The 15706-nt window shown below is 46.0% G+C and overlaps 1 protein-coding gene across 1 annotated transcript in view; it reads right to left on the bottom strand.

Moving 5' to 3' along the window:
* The window catches only part of PRIMA1 (proline rich membrane anchor 1), a gene marked incomplete at its 3' end in the record, with an annotated part of 51359 nt that extends 36193 nt beyond the window's left edge, over window positions 1-15166 (bottom strand). The window contains exons 1-2 of the mRNA XM_081999934.1: window positions 14985-15166; window positions 8617-8773 (exon numbers count right to left, since the gene is read on the bottom strand). Coding sequence (XP_081856060.1) covers window positions 8617-8773; window positions 14985-15080 — 253 coding nt within the window. The 5' untranslated portion in view covers window positions 15081-15166. The remainder of the gene's footprint in view (window positions 1-8616; window positions 8774-14984) is intronic.
* Between the last annotated feature and the right edge of the window lie 540 nt (window positions 15167-15706).

Raw genomic sequence — 15706 nt, 5'->3', positions numbered from 1 at the left:
CGAGGGTTAAACCAAGCCTTCCCTTTGCTCCACAGATAGTCATTCCCTTTGATAGCGGCTATGAAGTAAGATTATGCACGGCTTCCAAAAGGAAAGGAAAATGTCCAGGGGTGATTCAATAGAATCTGCTCCGTTGGTAAAAGTCCAGTTTAATAGCAGCGTTTGTCAAGGAACAGAATTTTGTGTAAAATATTTCTAACCAATGAACTGATGAAATATCAGCTTCATTTAAAAGACACTCTTCAAAATTATGAAATTATTCATTTTAATAACAATTAGGATTCACAGTTTGCTACTATATTTGTGGTTACAGTATGATATGACTTACTAGTGGAAGTGTTAAATTAACTCACATAATTATTAATGAAAGTTTTTGGCAGTCGCATCAGTTATTAATCTATGTTTGTACTATATTAATGGACACTGTGTACTCACTTTGGGATAATATGCCAAATGTATCCTGGACTTCATCCAAAGCAGCGTGGCCAGCAGGTCGAGGGAGGGGATTCTGCCCCTCTGCTCTGCTCTGGTGAGACCCCACCTGCAGTACTGCCTCCAGCCCTGGAGCCCTCAGCACAGGAAGGACATGGACCTGTTGGAGCGGGGCCGGAGGAGGCCTCAAAAATGATCAGAGGGATGGAACACCTCTCCTGTGAGGACAGGCTGGGAGATTGGGGTTGTTCAGCTTGGAGAAGAGAAGGCTGTGGGGAGACCTTATTGCAGCCTTCCAGTACTTAAAGGGGGCTCTGAGAAAGATGGGGACAGACTTTTTAGCAGGGACTTGCAATATGACAAGGGGTAATGGTTTTAAACTAGAAGAGGGCAGATTTCGACTAGATGGAGGCAATTTTTTACTGTGAGGGTGGTGGAACCCTGGCCCAGGTTGCCCAGAGCAACCTGCTCTAGTTGAAGATGTCCCTGCTCATTGCAGGTGGGGTTGGACTAGATGGTCCTTAAAGGTCCCTTCCAACCCAAAGATTCTATGATTCTCTGATTCCATGTTGAGAATGCTGCTTCCTTGATTTGTTACATCAACTTAAAAATTACCTATGTCGCAATTACACAGGCTGCACCTTTATATCATGTTTACAATAAAGACAATGCACAAAACCATTACAAGAATATACATTTCTGCAGGTCTGCTTTACCAAGGCCGGCTGCTTAGCCCTTCCTGCTCAAAGAGCTTGTGCCAGTTAAGACTTTACTTCTGGCTTGTTGAGATGAGGCATGACTCCTTCTGCCACAGGCAGGGGAACCTACAATTACTTGTAAATCAGCAACCTCTGACTCATCGGTAACTTCACTGAAGATTTGTTATCTTCTTAATCAGTGAAATGGTAGGCATGTACAAATGGACTGCCATCCAAACAGGGAATTAATGTCTTCAGCTTAGCCAACTCCTTTTGCTTAAAAAATAAATAAATCAGGCTGTTGGAGTATGCATGTCAGAGCAGAAAGGAGTGTTCTACTGCAGAATCAGTTGAATATCTAATGCTTCCTTTTTCAACATTAGACAATACTTTTAATCTATAGATAACAGAACTCCCACTGATTCCTGCACTGCAAAATCTGGCCTGAGGCTCTTCCTTTTAAATACTTCAAATTGTATGAACGAGTGCATTTTCAAGAGAGTGGATTTTTCCATAATATGGATTTATTACTGCATGAAAAATTCAAAACAAATCTGCAAGGTCCCAGAACAGGGTGAAGATTCATCACTTGCCTAAATAAAAATTAGACTTGACAAAACATTTCAGAATTTATTGTGGTGAAAAACTCTGAACTGAGAAAGTAATGGAAGCTGTGATTGACAGCCTGATCTAACCAGTGTTTTACAACGGAAGAGAGTTTACAAGAGCGCAATACGAGGAGATGTTAGGTGCACGAGTGACAGCAGAATCCTATCAGGAAAATATTAGCACGAACATTCCCAGTCTTACCTGCTTTCTAGTCACTATCCAGCTCTTCAGACTTAATATAACATCCCCGATGTCCAAATTATTTCAAACTTCATATCTGATTGCTGCTTAAGAAATCTCCTCACTTTAAATAATTTTTTCATTTTAACTGGGAGGTGAGGACTTGTAATTTTTATTCCTACATCAGAAATAACTGCGCTAAATGCAAAAAATATCAGGATTTTGAAGTCTTTAAGTCTTTAGTGATAAAATCACAGGTGCCTGCAGTTTGAGGCAGGAAATCTAATAATTGCATTTCTGATTTAGGTGGGTGAATTCTGCGTAAATCCCATCTCGGATGCTTAATGATTTGGTTCCCTGTGCTAACAGAGAAGGTAGTGTCTGTGATGTGAAAACAACATGATGGGGACCTGGCCTAGACTCTGATGTGCCATCATCCATGACTCCAGGCTGTGGGGCTGGATTCCAATTTAGATTTAAAAGCTTCAAAATCCTGCTGCCAGTTCTTAGAGTCACAATCCTCCAGTAAAATGAAACTGTAGCTGGGAGAAGACAAGAATTGAATTTTGGTTTTGCTTTGTAAATTATAAACAATGCTCTCGCACAAAACTGTAATTCACAGTACGACAGCTGTGTTACAAAAACTGAAAGGGCTTCCCTGTTTCATCATTCTGCTTGCATTTAAATAAAAAATAAAAATCACTGTCTAGACCAGACTTGTGGTGAAATAATATTCCCTGACAGGAGCCGTTACCATATTTATTTATTACCATAAATGTCTTGATGTAAGAGTCGATGTGCCCCCCTCCCCTTTTGGTGCTACCGTAGTTCTCTTCCATCACTGTTCAGTTCCGGTAGTCGCTATGCTGTATGAAGTAGGGATGAAAACATTTTCCCCATATTGTAAAACAAAACCACCCCCATCTGTTTGCTAGTAAGCCCTTTGGGCATCAGCACTTGGGCTAAGTTAATCCCAGACTCCTGCCCTAATATCTCAAAACTACTGAGAACCAGTCCTTCTGGCAGAAGGGCAGTAGGTGACGGCTGGCCCCACCAGCTGAGCCCTTAGGGTCAGAAATGCATTTGCGGCAGCTCTTTGGAAAGGTGCAAAGCACTCACAAGACAAAAGGTCTACCCAAAGGGAAACAAAGTCGCAACTCCGGGATGCTCAGCGCATATTGCAGGAGCTACACCAGACTGCCTGCAGCAAATTCTTTGGCACCTCATGTTGTAAAACATGTGATGGCCTCCAGGAGGATTTAAATTCAGTTTTGCAATCACAGCCTCCCCTCAACTCTTCGAGGACAATCATAGACCTCTGCCCAGGACAAAGACCTTTTGGCATTGTGTAGGCAAGCAGGTCAACATCTGTACCCATGAGTACAAGAAGCGAAGTGGTGAGCATCGGGACCATGCTCACTCTCCTGCTTGAACGGCCTTGGGAAGACAGTGCTCAGCATCAGGCTCAAACTCATTCTCTGGATCCACACTGGGTTGCCCTGTCCATTCTACCACCAGGATTCAGGTTGTAGAAAAGCCTAAGGAAAAAAACGTTTCTTATTCTTATATGCCCCAGAGCCATGTATCTTTTATTTCTATAACAAGTTCCTGCTGTGAAAGGCTATGTTGGGAACAGTCAGCAAGCCAAACCTGCAAATTTTAGTTGCTGAAAACCTCAAAATTTAAGAAGTTCCAGACTGGTCCTGTACTTCAGATTCCTGCCTATACACAATTGTGATCATCTGCCCTGAAAGATCCGAATGTCCTTAGCTTTCCTACTTGCTCTGAAGGGACGCTGCACACTTTCTGAAATTAAACTATACATCTGTGCTCATATAGTTGCCAAAAAGTTGCACCCTTCCTGCAGTTGGTCATTTTTATTTTGGCATTTTCACTGGACCAAATAATTAGTTAATTAGATGCACTATCTCCAAAGATAAAGATTTCACCTTGAAAAACAAAATCATACAATTACAGCCTAGAGATTAGAGTCCTCTGCAGTGATGTCATTCACTTTGGCTTTGCACAGACTTGATTGTGCTTTATCTCAACTGATAGCTCAGGGCAAACGTCCGTTGAGATCAGGAGCCATAAAGACCTCACTGTGTACCTATGTGCAAGCATCCAACGAGTCAGAGGTTGGTTCACTTATCCTGACTCAGCTGTACTAGTACAGCTTGTAATGATCTCAGACAAAAAAATGTATTTACATTTCCTCCTCTAAATTTTGACTGAAGCAATGTTTGACCGGACACTTCCATCATCTAGAGAGGCTACGGCAGTACCATGGACTCCTCACCCAATGCGGGAGATGGGTGGAGCAGAGACAGCCAATGTTGCTAACCAGCAAATGAGGAGTTTGTGCTGAACATCCTTTCTCTTCCGTGTACCATTTTGAAGAAGTCACTTCTGAAATGTTTTTTTTTCCTTCAAACCTTACACAGGTTAAAACTGATACTGTCTAGCTTTAACCCTTTCCTGTTTTGAAAGCCTAGTTTCTACTTCCAAACAAAGTCCTTTCTTCTTTGCAATGCCCCTGGAAAAAACTGCATGCTCACAAAGTATTGAAGGGCTGACAACAGCAGTATTTTAGATTTTGAAGGGTCAACATCATTTGAACTAGCTTAATCTCACGGGTCTGTGAAGCTGGGTTAGAAATGCTGCCTAAACAAGTACTCCATTCACCTTGTGTTAGTCCTGGCTGAAATCCAGAGACAAGGAGGAAAGCAGATGGGAGGAAAAAAAGAAACAGTTAATTAAAGGCCAGGTTCTGAGCATCTGTGTCTCTGTCAGGTCATTACAGCCACATCTAGGGAACACACTCAATTTCACTGAAAGTTCCTTTTTTCTTTGCTGTCGGCATCTAAGCTTTGTTGGCCTTAGGCCTCTCAGAGCCTCATGAGCTTTCCTTTCACTTCATCAATGAGCAGTTTTCTAGGCACAGGTTAAAGAGAAGGCTGCTGCTTGCTTCAGGAGAGTTACTGCGGAAACATCAATATGCCAAAATGTCTGGAGGAACCACAATTGGCTCAGCGACCATGTCTCCTGACAGTCCCCACCATTGTAGTTATTTCTAAGACAGGCTGGAGCACCTCTCATTGAAGATCCTCAGTAAGGTACACATCTATACCAAACAAGATATCAGTGTCTCAGTGGGATGCCAATAAATTGTATCTAGAATGAAGCTCAGGAAACTCAAAACTGAAATGCTCCATGTGTCCCACTTTACAGAAAGAGACAAGGCTGAACTGGCAATAAGGAGAGAACTGGCATCCACAGGGACCAGTGTGGATGATGTTAGCTTTCACTTGGATACCATAAAGCGGACGGATTCACTGTGGAAGACCAGGAGTACTCCTTAGCGAGGAGGAGATCCATGGATATGCTGCTGCAGGGGAATGGCCCATGACAGCTGCAGAGCGGATGCAGTGAAGGCAGGAACAGGGATTGGAAGTGACATGGGAAACACCAGTCGTCTGTATGAAGGAATTAAGAAACGTGGGAAAAGGAGGTCTGGAGTCATGGCTGAAGGACAAAAACAGTTTGTGTTTTCTTCCCTGGAGCCTGGAGTTCAGACAGCAGAGGCATTCCTTGGATTCACCAGTTTATAATTTTGTTATCCATATTTGGAAATATATGGGCCAAATGATCTAATTTAATCTCCCATATTCATATTGTTGAGCAAATTATATTTGTTCACCTTCCTGGGCTGCACTGAGACACACCCCACACCTTCCTGTTGAAAATACATGACTATAATAGTGAGGTGCCTCCTAATGCCTGGAAAGTTGGTGTTTCTGCCACCACTCTTGTATCTAGACTGACTGCTACGTTGTGTGTGATTCTACTCATTTTCCGTGGAGGGAATTACCTTATTGTCCCTCAGAGCAAACACAACATTTACCAGTTATTATACATGAATTCTGGAATTCACAACATTTAACAGATTTTGTATAAATCTATCTGCAGGAAACGGAGCTAAAGATTTGTTGCTGGATCAACCCGTCAGTATCGAAATGTCTAAAAGAGACACTAAATGCACTGTAATTGTTCCTGAAAGTCCTCAGCTGCCCTGAAGCACAATAAAACCTTTCAGGGAGTGATTCAGCTGCTCAGAAACAGTTACCCAGTTCCATCCCGTACATCCGAGTAGGGTTTGGAAAACATTCAGGTGGGACCGATAGAGACGACAGAAAGAGGGTGCCCTGCTTTTCCATAGCGGCAGCTGGAGACCAGACAGGACGCATCAAAGAGCACTAAATGGCTTCACTTAGCAGATAACCGAGCTGTCAGTGTCTGTAGCAACAGGATGGGCAGGAATTTTTTATCTATTGGCTTTAATCATCAGGCCCAAACCACAGTAGCTGTTTTAGAAGGATGTAGAGATGACCTAAACCTCCAACAACATTCAGTTTGATTGCAAAAAGAGCTTTTAAGGACAGTGCCTAGCAGGCTGCAGCCTTTTGTGGCTCACAAAGCTCTGAGAGCGGTGCCAGCATCTTTACGAAGTGCCTCATGATGCAGACGCTATACCTTGTAAAGGTAAAAAACTTGCAGCTCCTGGGCTGCTGCTTTTTGCGGAGGTCTTTCCAGTACTTAACTTTAATCACTTAAAAAGTGCAAAGTGCAAGTCTAGCATCAACGACTTAATAATAGCATGTCTTGCCCCTTTACTGCCTTCTCCTCTGAATGCTGTTTAAAAGCGATGTCTGTACCATCAATATTTAACCACGAGGCTTGCTCATTCTCACAAGGATGGGGATTGCTGTACACGTGGGCTAAATCACAGTGCCTAGACAGCTGATAATAATGAAAGCTACTCTAAAGCTTACTGGTGAAAGGAACGTGTAATCTATTTTTTTATTGCATTTAAAATGAATTGGCTTGTTTAAATATTAGTCATCTGGTTTTATATAGCTCATTTTTAGAAGTGGGTTAACACCTGGCAATCCAGCCTGAGTAAGCATCAGGCTATCCCAGTCGCAGGCCCATTTGATTTCTCTTTCCCCTTTTTGCAATAAGTGCCAGACTTTTTTTTTTTCCCCCCTCCGATATGATTTCCTTCCCACTTCACAGGAGACAAATCCACGCACTCAGACCTGGCGGCAGAAGCAGCCTGGCAGCTGGTCCCTGTGCCGACAGCCGGCGCTGGCACTGCTCTGCCACGGCCAGTGTGGGTAACAGCTGCTCCCTCGGGGCAACGGGGTACCCCAGGTACAAGGAAACAGAGGGGTAAAGTACTTTATTTTCTGACTGTGAGGCAAAGATCAAGGGAATTTTCAATATTACTGTCCACGACATCTTCCTGAACATCGAAAGAGATTTTTGCTGCTATCAAAAACCTTCATCTCTGCTTTCCAAGTTGTCTTTGTACTTCCTTTCCCAAGTGCTTCACTGTTGGGTTTTTTTCTGCCTTTGCCTTAAATTTCTGCAGCGTGGCACAAATATGAAGCATGGTCCTGGCAGAAGACGTACTGCAAAATTCTGCCTGATCTCTGCCCGGCTAAAAGCTGTGCAGAAGCCTTCTTAGTGTCTTCTGCACATCTGGGGATGGCGCTGATAAAGACAAACAGCCAAATGATGCTACCTCATGATTTCTTTTCCCTTGGGGGAAGCACTGAGAAGGATAATAGATATACTTTGCAACACTGTTCCTGGGGGAGTTTATCTAAGCAAGGCGTGGAATTAATAGGCAGCCTTTTAGGGAAGGACAAATTTGCAAATATATAGGAGCATTAAGGAGATACCAAACCGGTATTTGCTGGAATACCAAACACCTGGGACCTAAAAGTGTCTGCGCAGGGTCCAGCCCGTGTCCCTGCGCCCGGCCAGCGCAGGTAGCACCGGCGAGATCCGTCCCACTGCAGAGGGACTGGCCCTCCGGGGACCACCGGCACAGCCATCGCGCTCCAGAAAGGATCTGTGCGTCAGGGATCACAGGAACACCGACGCAGGAGGGAGCTGGCAGAGCAACCCAGCAGGAACCACAGGCACAAGGTGTGCTGGACATGGGGATGCACGGCTGGAAATTAAGAGGAGGTTGGGTGGGCTGGATAAGGCTCGGGAGCACAGATTTGTATGAAGATAAATAGATGAGTCTTAGCCTGTATGTGCATTAGTGTGAAAAGTGCTCACTTGCCATTGACTCCTGACATGCCTCTGGCTTTTGTTACAGTTGTAATCAATTTAAAACCAGTGAACATGACTCAATGTTATGGTAAACCAGTAGAGCTCCAGTGTCTTGAAGACAGCCAAAGCTGCAGGATGGTCTAGGCAGAGCGTTTGAATTGTTGCTTGCTTATAAATAAGTTTGTCTTGGAGCACCCAGACCTCCAAGGTGCACACGTGGTGAAACAGGAGGTCATGTAACTCAAGGGGAAGCACAGTGCTATGTCTCCGTGGGAAAGCATTTCCCAGGGCCAGGACATTAGGGAACCATTTAAAGCTAGGGAATCATACATAATGCAATGAAAGCGGGGAATTTCTCTGGCTTTCCTCCAAAAGCCAAGCATTATTCATTGATCAGAAAACAGATCTCCATCTCTAGTGAGAACATTTTTTCCTCCATTTGCTAAGTGGAATATGACAAACGAGCTAGCTGTGCCCTCTCCTACATCCTTTCTCCTTACGTCTGTCCAGGCATCTCCGTTGCTTTGCCCTCCCTCAGCACACTACAACCGTACCAGCAGCTACTTACTTGGCACCACTAGCAACCTTGGGGGTGGTGGAGGCGGAGGCGGAGGCGGTGGTGGTAGCGGTGGAGGTGGCCTGCACTGGCAAATTTGCTGGCAGCTCTCTGTGACTTTCTCTGCTACAGGCTTGGAGCATGACTTCTGGGGCTCACCCTGAGTGATCTGTGAAGAAAAAAGTCATTGCATGAGCAGCAAAAACAGTGAAAACTCATTTTCCATTAATGTGTTTCTTGGACTTGAGTACCTGAGTGGCACCTCAGACCTGTAGTTAGAACTGAGCTCACGTTCCTCACTAAGGCCTCTACAAGAAGGGCTCTTCCCTACATAGTCCCCATTTTTAATTTTTTTAATTTTTTACTTAGCACAATATCTTCAAGACCTCTTTCCCTCTGTCAGATTTGGTTGAAATTGTCTGGCTGGTTTCTGAGTTATTATGGGTAAGAAGAAAGCGGGTAATGGCAGACAATATGATTGCGTAAGCCTTCTTTCCTTAGGAAAGCCATCTAGCAGCATGCATTATTCACAGGGTTGTTGCTGCAAGCCAAAGAGAGCTAATAAAAACCACAAGACAGTTAGTTAGGGTCAGGATTATGTTCATTTGCCTTATGGCAGAACTGAAAGCCAGAGGAGATCTCTCCTCTGCTTTGCCAGCCTCCCTTTGATGTTCAGAGAACATTTCACGGAGTGTTTCACTTCCCACGAAGAGGGGAGGGAGCCCACATTTTACCCATCTGCGGACCACAACAATGACACGGTCAAAATGCAAATGCCTCAAACTGGAACTGGTAGCCTCCACGTCGTGCAGTGTTGGCTAGTAATAAAGCTGAAGATGAGGCATTGCAGAACCAAAGCGTAGGCATCACCCGGCCACGGACAATGACTTAGCCAGTATTGGTATACAATATGTTCAATAGCTTGATCTAGTCATGACAAGGACCATTTATTAACAGCGTGTTTTTCTTATCATCGGTAATATCTACATGACTAGGGATTTAAGGAATATTCAGTAAAATTCCTAATCTAACTCTACGAAATGAAGAGGAGTAAGTCTCTAATGAAAAGGAAATTTGATGAACGTTGCAGGAACTTCTGAGAGGTGTTAACTTCACAGGTCTCTAAGTCAGCTCTTTTTGAATGGACTGATACTCAGATGGAAAATACTGGATACAATTTTAAGGAGACGAAGCCTAAAAGATGAGTAAGTGTGTTATTTAACAAGCACTTTGAATACAGGATTAGGAGACCGAGTCTGGGACAGACTTGTGTCTTGCTGAAGTAAGGATAGTTATACTAGCATTCAACTGTTGCCTTGTGGCCTAACATTAGCTCTTTTCTGTGACATGTTGGTCATTCCAAAGAGGATGTTTCATGCCATGCTTTCTGACATCTTTTAGGCAGGTCTCTTCTGCCTCCCTGCCTATCCCCATGGTCACCTAGGGTTGCCTTCTCCACCCTCCTCTCTCCTGCCCAAGCTTTGCTTCCCTTCCTCTGCCAGCTCCATGCACACAATCTGCCTCATCTCCCCTTTTCAACCCTTGCCCCCAGCCCGCAGCACGGCCAGAGGGCCTCTCCCACCACCCATAGCTGGGCACCGAGGGTGCTGTGCTGCCTTTTGGCTGCAGGAAAGCTGCACACAGTCATTTAATGTGCTTCTGGCCAAAAAGAGAGACATGGCTAATTAAAACAACATCACTGCACAAAGGACATGTTCACAAGCGTAGGAGGTTTCTAAATGCAGAAAGATGCATTACTCTGGCCTCGGGGAAATGGAGGCAGGGCTTTGTTGATTAAATATTATAGAGAGGGAGGAAAGAATAGAAGAGGTTATGTGTAGCTGACTTGGAAGGGTGGCTCGGTACAGCACAAGTCAGAAAGCTCAGTTCTTTAAACAGCTTGTCAAAATCTATTACCAAACACAGGGAAAAACAAATTCAGCACACGTGCTTTCCAACTTTCCCCTTCACCATCAGGTAACAGCTACAGGGTGGTTAAAGACCATCCCAGACAGCTTCCAGGAACTTACACAAACTCCCTGAACGCTCTAATGAATCAAGTGACTCGGCTTCGTAATCCCTCATGGCTAGTAATAAATCTGTCTGCTAAGCAGGCTTATTTATTTTTAAAGTAAGTGATCACAGGCAGCAGCATATCCTCCATACTGCTTCAGCTCTTCCACTGCTCTTCACAGGCTGGCTTGGGGTGTTAGGGACGCTCCCAAGAGGACCCTCAAAGGAAGAGCACCCACTCCATGCGGTGGCAGTGGCACTCCTGGTGTGACAACATTTGCTGTGCTAACAGAGGAGGTAGGGCAACATCTCTCCACTGGCCCCGGCAGATGATTAGGAAGCAACCATAAACTCCTGGCTACAATTACCATCCCCTGCCTAGTTCCCCGGTCGCTGAGCCCTCCAGCTCGCTAGTCTCGCAGGAGCCTGAGCCATGGGAGAGGAGAGAGGCAGGGCAGAGTAACACTGAGCAGACTTGGAGCCAGCTTCATTTGCAGACCAGAAGCAGCTTTGTGTATATGTCTGAAGATGATTTTCTGGTATGGAAAAGCTACATTGACTTATTGCTCTAACTTAATATCAACCAGAACCAAAGGCTTGCTCTGTCTTTTTTTAGAACTATTAACTGATTTTAAATCCCTAGACGCTCTCCTACCTTAGGCTGGTAACAGAGTGCTCTCAGAAACCAGTAGACATTTTTTCTCAATTACTTTGCAGACAAGATTAACCTTATACATGTCCAGCCACTCCCTACTCCTGTGTACTTTTAAAATATTATATCTGGGGGGGAAAAAAAAAAAGTTGCTTTGTCTCTCAATGCCTTAGTTTGAACCTTTATCAAAGCTCACCACGATCATTTTTAAATGATTGGGAAAGAAATGACATTTAAAAGTATGAGCTTGATCACCTTCTCTTGTCACTCAGTAAAATGTCTGGTTATTAGAAGATACTTGTACGAACACAGATATTACCTTGCCAGGGGTTTGTCTTAGAAGATTAGTTTAAAATAACAAACATATTGCACATTGGCTGAAATCTGGCAGGAAAAGGAAAGACACAAATCAAGGTTGAGGGCCTTGAGGAAGAGAGAAATAGTCAAGGACTGCTGCAGGAAGATTAACTAACAGTAGCAAGATAGAATTAAGAAAAAAAAAGATGAGACATTTGGCTCCTTTTCAAGAAAATAAATGCCACTCGATGTCTATTAGTCTTCTTACGAAAGGAATGAAGGCTATTACTTGTGTCTTCTAAAGGTAAGCAGAACAAATCACTAGAAAATATGCTTTAGGAAACAATCTTGCTCTGGCAGAGAATGATGAAATAAAATACTCCATGTTTCTTTCTTACTGTCTGCAATTCAAGGTGAGTTGCCTTTACGGGGAATGGCAGGAGAGAAAAGGCATGTTGAAAGAGCCTAATCTTTCTCTGGACAGGTTTGCTAATTCGAGTCCGGCCTCAAAGTTTACTGTTTGTTTGTTCTGCTGGACACTACTACAGTGCTTTGGAATCACTTTGCAGATAATGACTAACCGGACATCCACCAGGCTGCCAGGCAGGTCGTAACACATAGTTTGCCTTGGCAAGGGGTCATCTCCAGAGATGGACCACCCAGGGCTTGCTCCCTAGTTGTTACTTCTGCACCTTCCAGCCATTCCTCCAGATGCTGTAGGTGCCATGAACATGTGTCTCCTTGGCCTGTCTAAAACTTGGTTGCTTGATTGGCATGAGGCTTTCTTAACATGCTCAACAGTTGGCCAGTTTGGACATACATGTTGCCCGAACTTCAAGCTGAAGCTACCTTTTCTGAGAAGACATAAAGAGTTGACTTTATGGATTTGTGCATTTGATATGAACATGCTTTGCAAAAAAGGAAAAATGCTTTTAAATATTAATGGAAATTAAAATCTGATCCACAAATGTCCAGGGAAAAGCAAACAGAAAGTGGTAACTAGTGGTTTTCTTTTGCAGTCTCTCTGTTGATGTTCATGCCTGTGATATATTTCTTCTTAATCTGAGATTTCCTTCAGAAACAGTGTTCCTAGTCCTGCTTTGCATAGAGTGGAAGAATAATGCTGCATGTTGTCAGAGCTGTTTAGTATTTAATATTTCAGTAGAGTCCCATGGGGTTGCAGCAGTCCACGAGCATGCTCTACAGAGTGGGGTGGGAAAAGAGGATTAATACAGTTCCCGGAGGGTGGCCCTCTTGTGACTTTTTGAATCAGGTAAGAGGAGGAAAGCCTGAAAAGAAAAGTGCAGTTGACTGAAAAGGCACAGAGACCTCTAAAAGCCTGCTGATGTGGCAAGAGCTTTGTCTCTTGGAAGCAGTCTACAGAGATGAGATCTCAACACTGCTGCGTAAATCCCAGGACAGCTCTGCATAATTCACCTCAGAATTAATCCAGATCCATGTTTATGAAACCAGAAAAAACGTGACCCTGCTATTTATCATGACACTTACTGCTCTTTTTTTAATTATGTCAAAAGCGTCAGACAGAATCATCCCTTCCTTCTTGTCACAGCGCTGGCTAAGATGCTAATAAGAAAAGATTGTGGGTTTTGGTTTGCTTTTTTATTTTTTTATTTTGTTTGGTTTTTTGTGTTTGGTTTTTTTTTTAATAATATAATTGCATCTCCTCTGATTATCATCTGACTGATTCTCTTCAGTGCCTCAAAGCAGGGCCTGAGGAGAGAATGCAAAGATGTGGGAGGGAAGGCCATGCCACACAATAGTCATCGCATGGACAAACGAGTGTAGAGGGGCTGGGGGAAGAGTTGTGAGAAAAAATGATGGCCTCTATAGACGGAGCAGGGGCAGGGGAGCGATATATGGGACACATTACTGGGTAAGTTGAGGAAAGTATGGCTTGTGAGACTTTGAAGATAAGAGCAAGGGTTATGACTCAACATGGGGAAGGGAGTCAAGGAACGATTCAAAGATGAGGGAGTTTCAGTCACAAGGAAGGCTGGCATGCCGATGAGCACTCCACACCTGCCCTTTCCAGTGGTGCGTGCCAATGGGTTCCTTAGGATACAACCTAGTTTGGAGAGGGCTGGAAAGAAGCTTGAGTATGAGCAGATTTATTGATTGCCCTTCCACAGAATAGCAGGCAATACCACAAGTATAGATGAAGAAAGTAAATCTTATTGTCCCAAATTATTGCGAGAAAAGACTTCGTCCCTTGGCTTTTGCATTTCTCAGAGCTTGTTTCAATTCTTATAAATGTAATTATTTTTGAAAGATCAGCTTAGATCACCTGAGTAGTTTGCCAGAAAGACATTTATGCAAGTTTTTCTTTTTTTTTTTATCTGCTTGATTGACTGACTGATTACAGGAGAGAGTTTTCAGAAGGCATCTCTTTTTACACAGCTGTGTTTCCCTTAAAAATGCAGTTACAGTTTTAACTTATGCTTAGCTACCTGAATACTTGAGCAGGACAGCAGGAAGGTAGTGCTGGCAGAGATTTTTATGACGGGGGCATTGGTTTAAAGGAGGTTGTTTTTGTTGTATTTCTGTTCATTTTAATCTGTAAGGAGCACAAATCCTCTTTGTCATTCACGGCAAGAGACAAGATGCTAAAACAAACAACATCTCTGTTTAATCTCTTGGGATTCACTAAGTTTAGAACAGGGAGTAAAAGACGTGGAGTCTCCACTGTGTTTTCTCCAAGAAAGAAACTGCAGTTGTTCTGTTCTTGAACAGCACTTGGCTGGCTCATCAGTCACTCCTCTGAAGATATATATTATAAATAAACTTTAAGTGATGCATTTGAGTTGAGCCTTGGTGCCGTTCTGATTCTCTGAACCGGATGGGTGCTCTCCCTCACCGTATGCTAATTTCTCCCCGTCCACCTTGCTGGTCACCCCACATTTCAATCAAGGTCACACAACACCACGACGTCGGAGTTAGCAAAAGCTGATCCAGCCCTTTAGCCAGAGAAGCCTCAAGTCGCAATCAACGTGGAAAACCCACGGCAAAACATTACCAAAATCAGGCCACCGGAGCTCCGCTCCAGGCACTGCTTCTTGCGGTGCATCTTGCCACCGACAGCAAAACGCGCTTACGAGCCCTCCGGCGTCGGCGCGCCGAAGAAAGTCAGCCGCACCTCGCCGGGGCAGACCACGCCGCCGCCAGCCCCGCTCCCGGAGCTCAGAGCCGCCCGCCCGGCCCTCACGCGCTCCGTCCCGCAGCAGCCGGCAAGGAGGGGGACGGCGCCGCGAAGGAGCCGCGGCTCCCCCCGCTCCGGGGGCCGCCGCCCCGCCGCCGCCAGCCTGCTGCGGCCCCCTCCCGCTCGGCCGGCCGGGGGGCTCGGTCTGCCGCCCCCGCCGCCCCCCGCATGCGGGCGCGGCGCAGCTCCGGGCAGCCCTACCTGAACGCAGCCCCAGAGCGGGTGGAGGGCACAGTGCAGCAGCAGGGAGGGCCAGCAGCAGCAGCGGAGCAGCCCCAGCAGCTCCCGGAGCAGCATCCCTCCTGGGCGGGCGGGGGCGCGGGCTCCGGGCGACCTGGGGAGGGAGCAGAGCGAGCCGGCGGCAGAGGCGTGGGCTCGCACCCATCCCCGGAGCGCGACTGTCCCAACTTTAATTCTGGAGGGGAGGGAGGGAAGGAGGGAGGAAGGGAAGGGGAGGGGGGGCAGGGAGGCAGGGAGATGGGCGGGTGGGGAGAGGAAGGGGTGGTCGGGAAAACCCAGCGCCCTGCGAGTCCCGGCTCCCTCAGCGGGGAGACATGCCTCCGCCCCGCCCGCCCGCCTCCCTCTCTGCCCGCCCCGCCGGCTCCCCCCGGGATGCTCCGCCGGCAGCCTGGCCGCGCCGGGGGCTCCCCGGCCGGCGCTCGCCGCTCAGCCCGGGGCTCCCGCACACCCCGGGAGGGCAGCGGAAAAAGTTTGGAGCCGGGCGGGGGACAGAGGGGCCGGCCGCTGCCGGGGCCGCTGCCGGGGCCAGCGGGGAGAGCGGCGTGGCAGCGCAGCCCGGGATCGCATCTCGCCCCTGCCCGCCGCCGCTGCTGCAGTGATTTTTCAAGCCCATCGAGGCAGTCCCCTGCGCGCTCGGCCCCCTCGGTTCTCCCTCCTCGCCCTGGCTCCTCCCGCCGGCGGCT

This window comes from Phaethon aethereus (assembly GCF_964289735.1).
Source record: "Phaethon aethereus genome assembly, chromosome: 5".
Lineage (NCBI taxonomy): Eukaryota > Metazoa > Chordata > Aves > Phaethontiformes > Phaethontidae > Phaethon > Phaethon aethereus.
The sequence above is the reverse complement of the archived record's forward strand: the minus strand, read 5'-3'. Positions and strand labels throughout refer to the sequence as shown.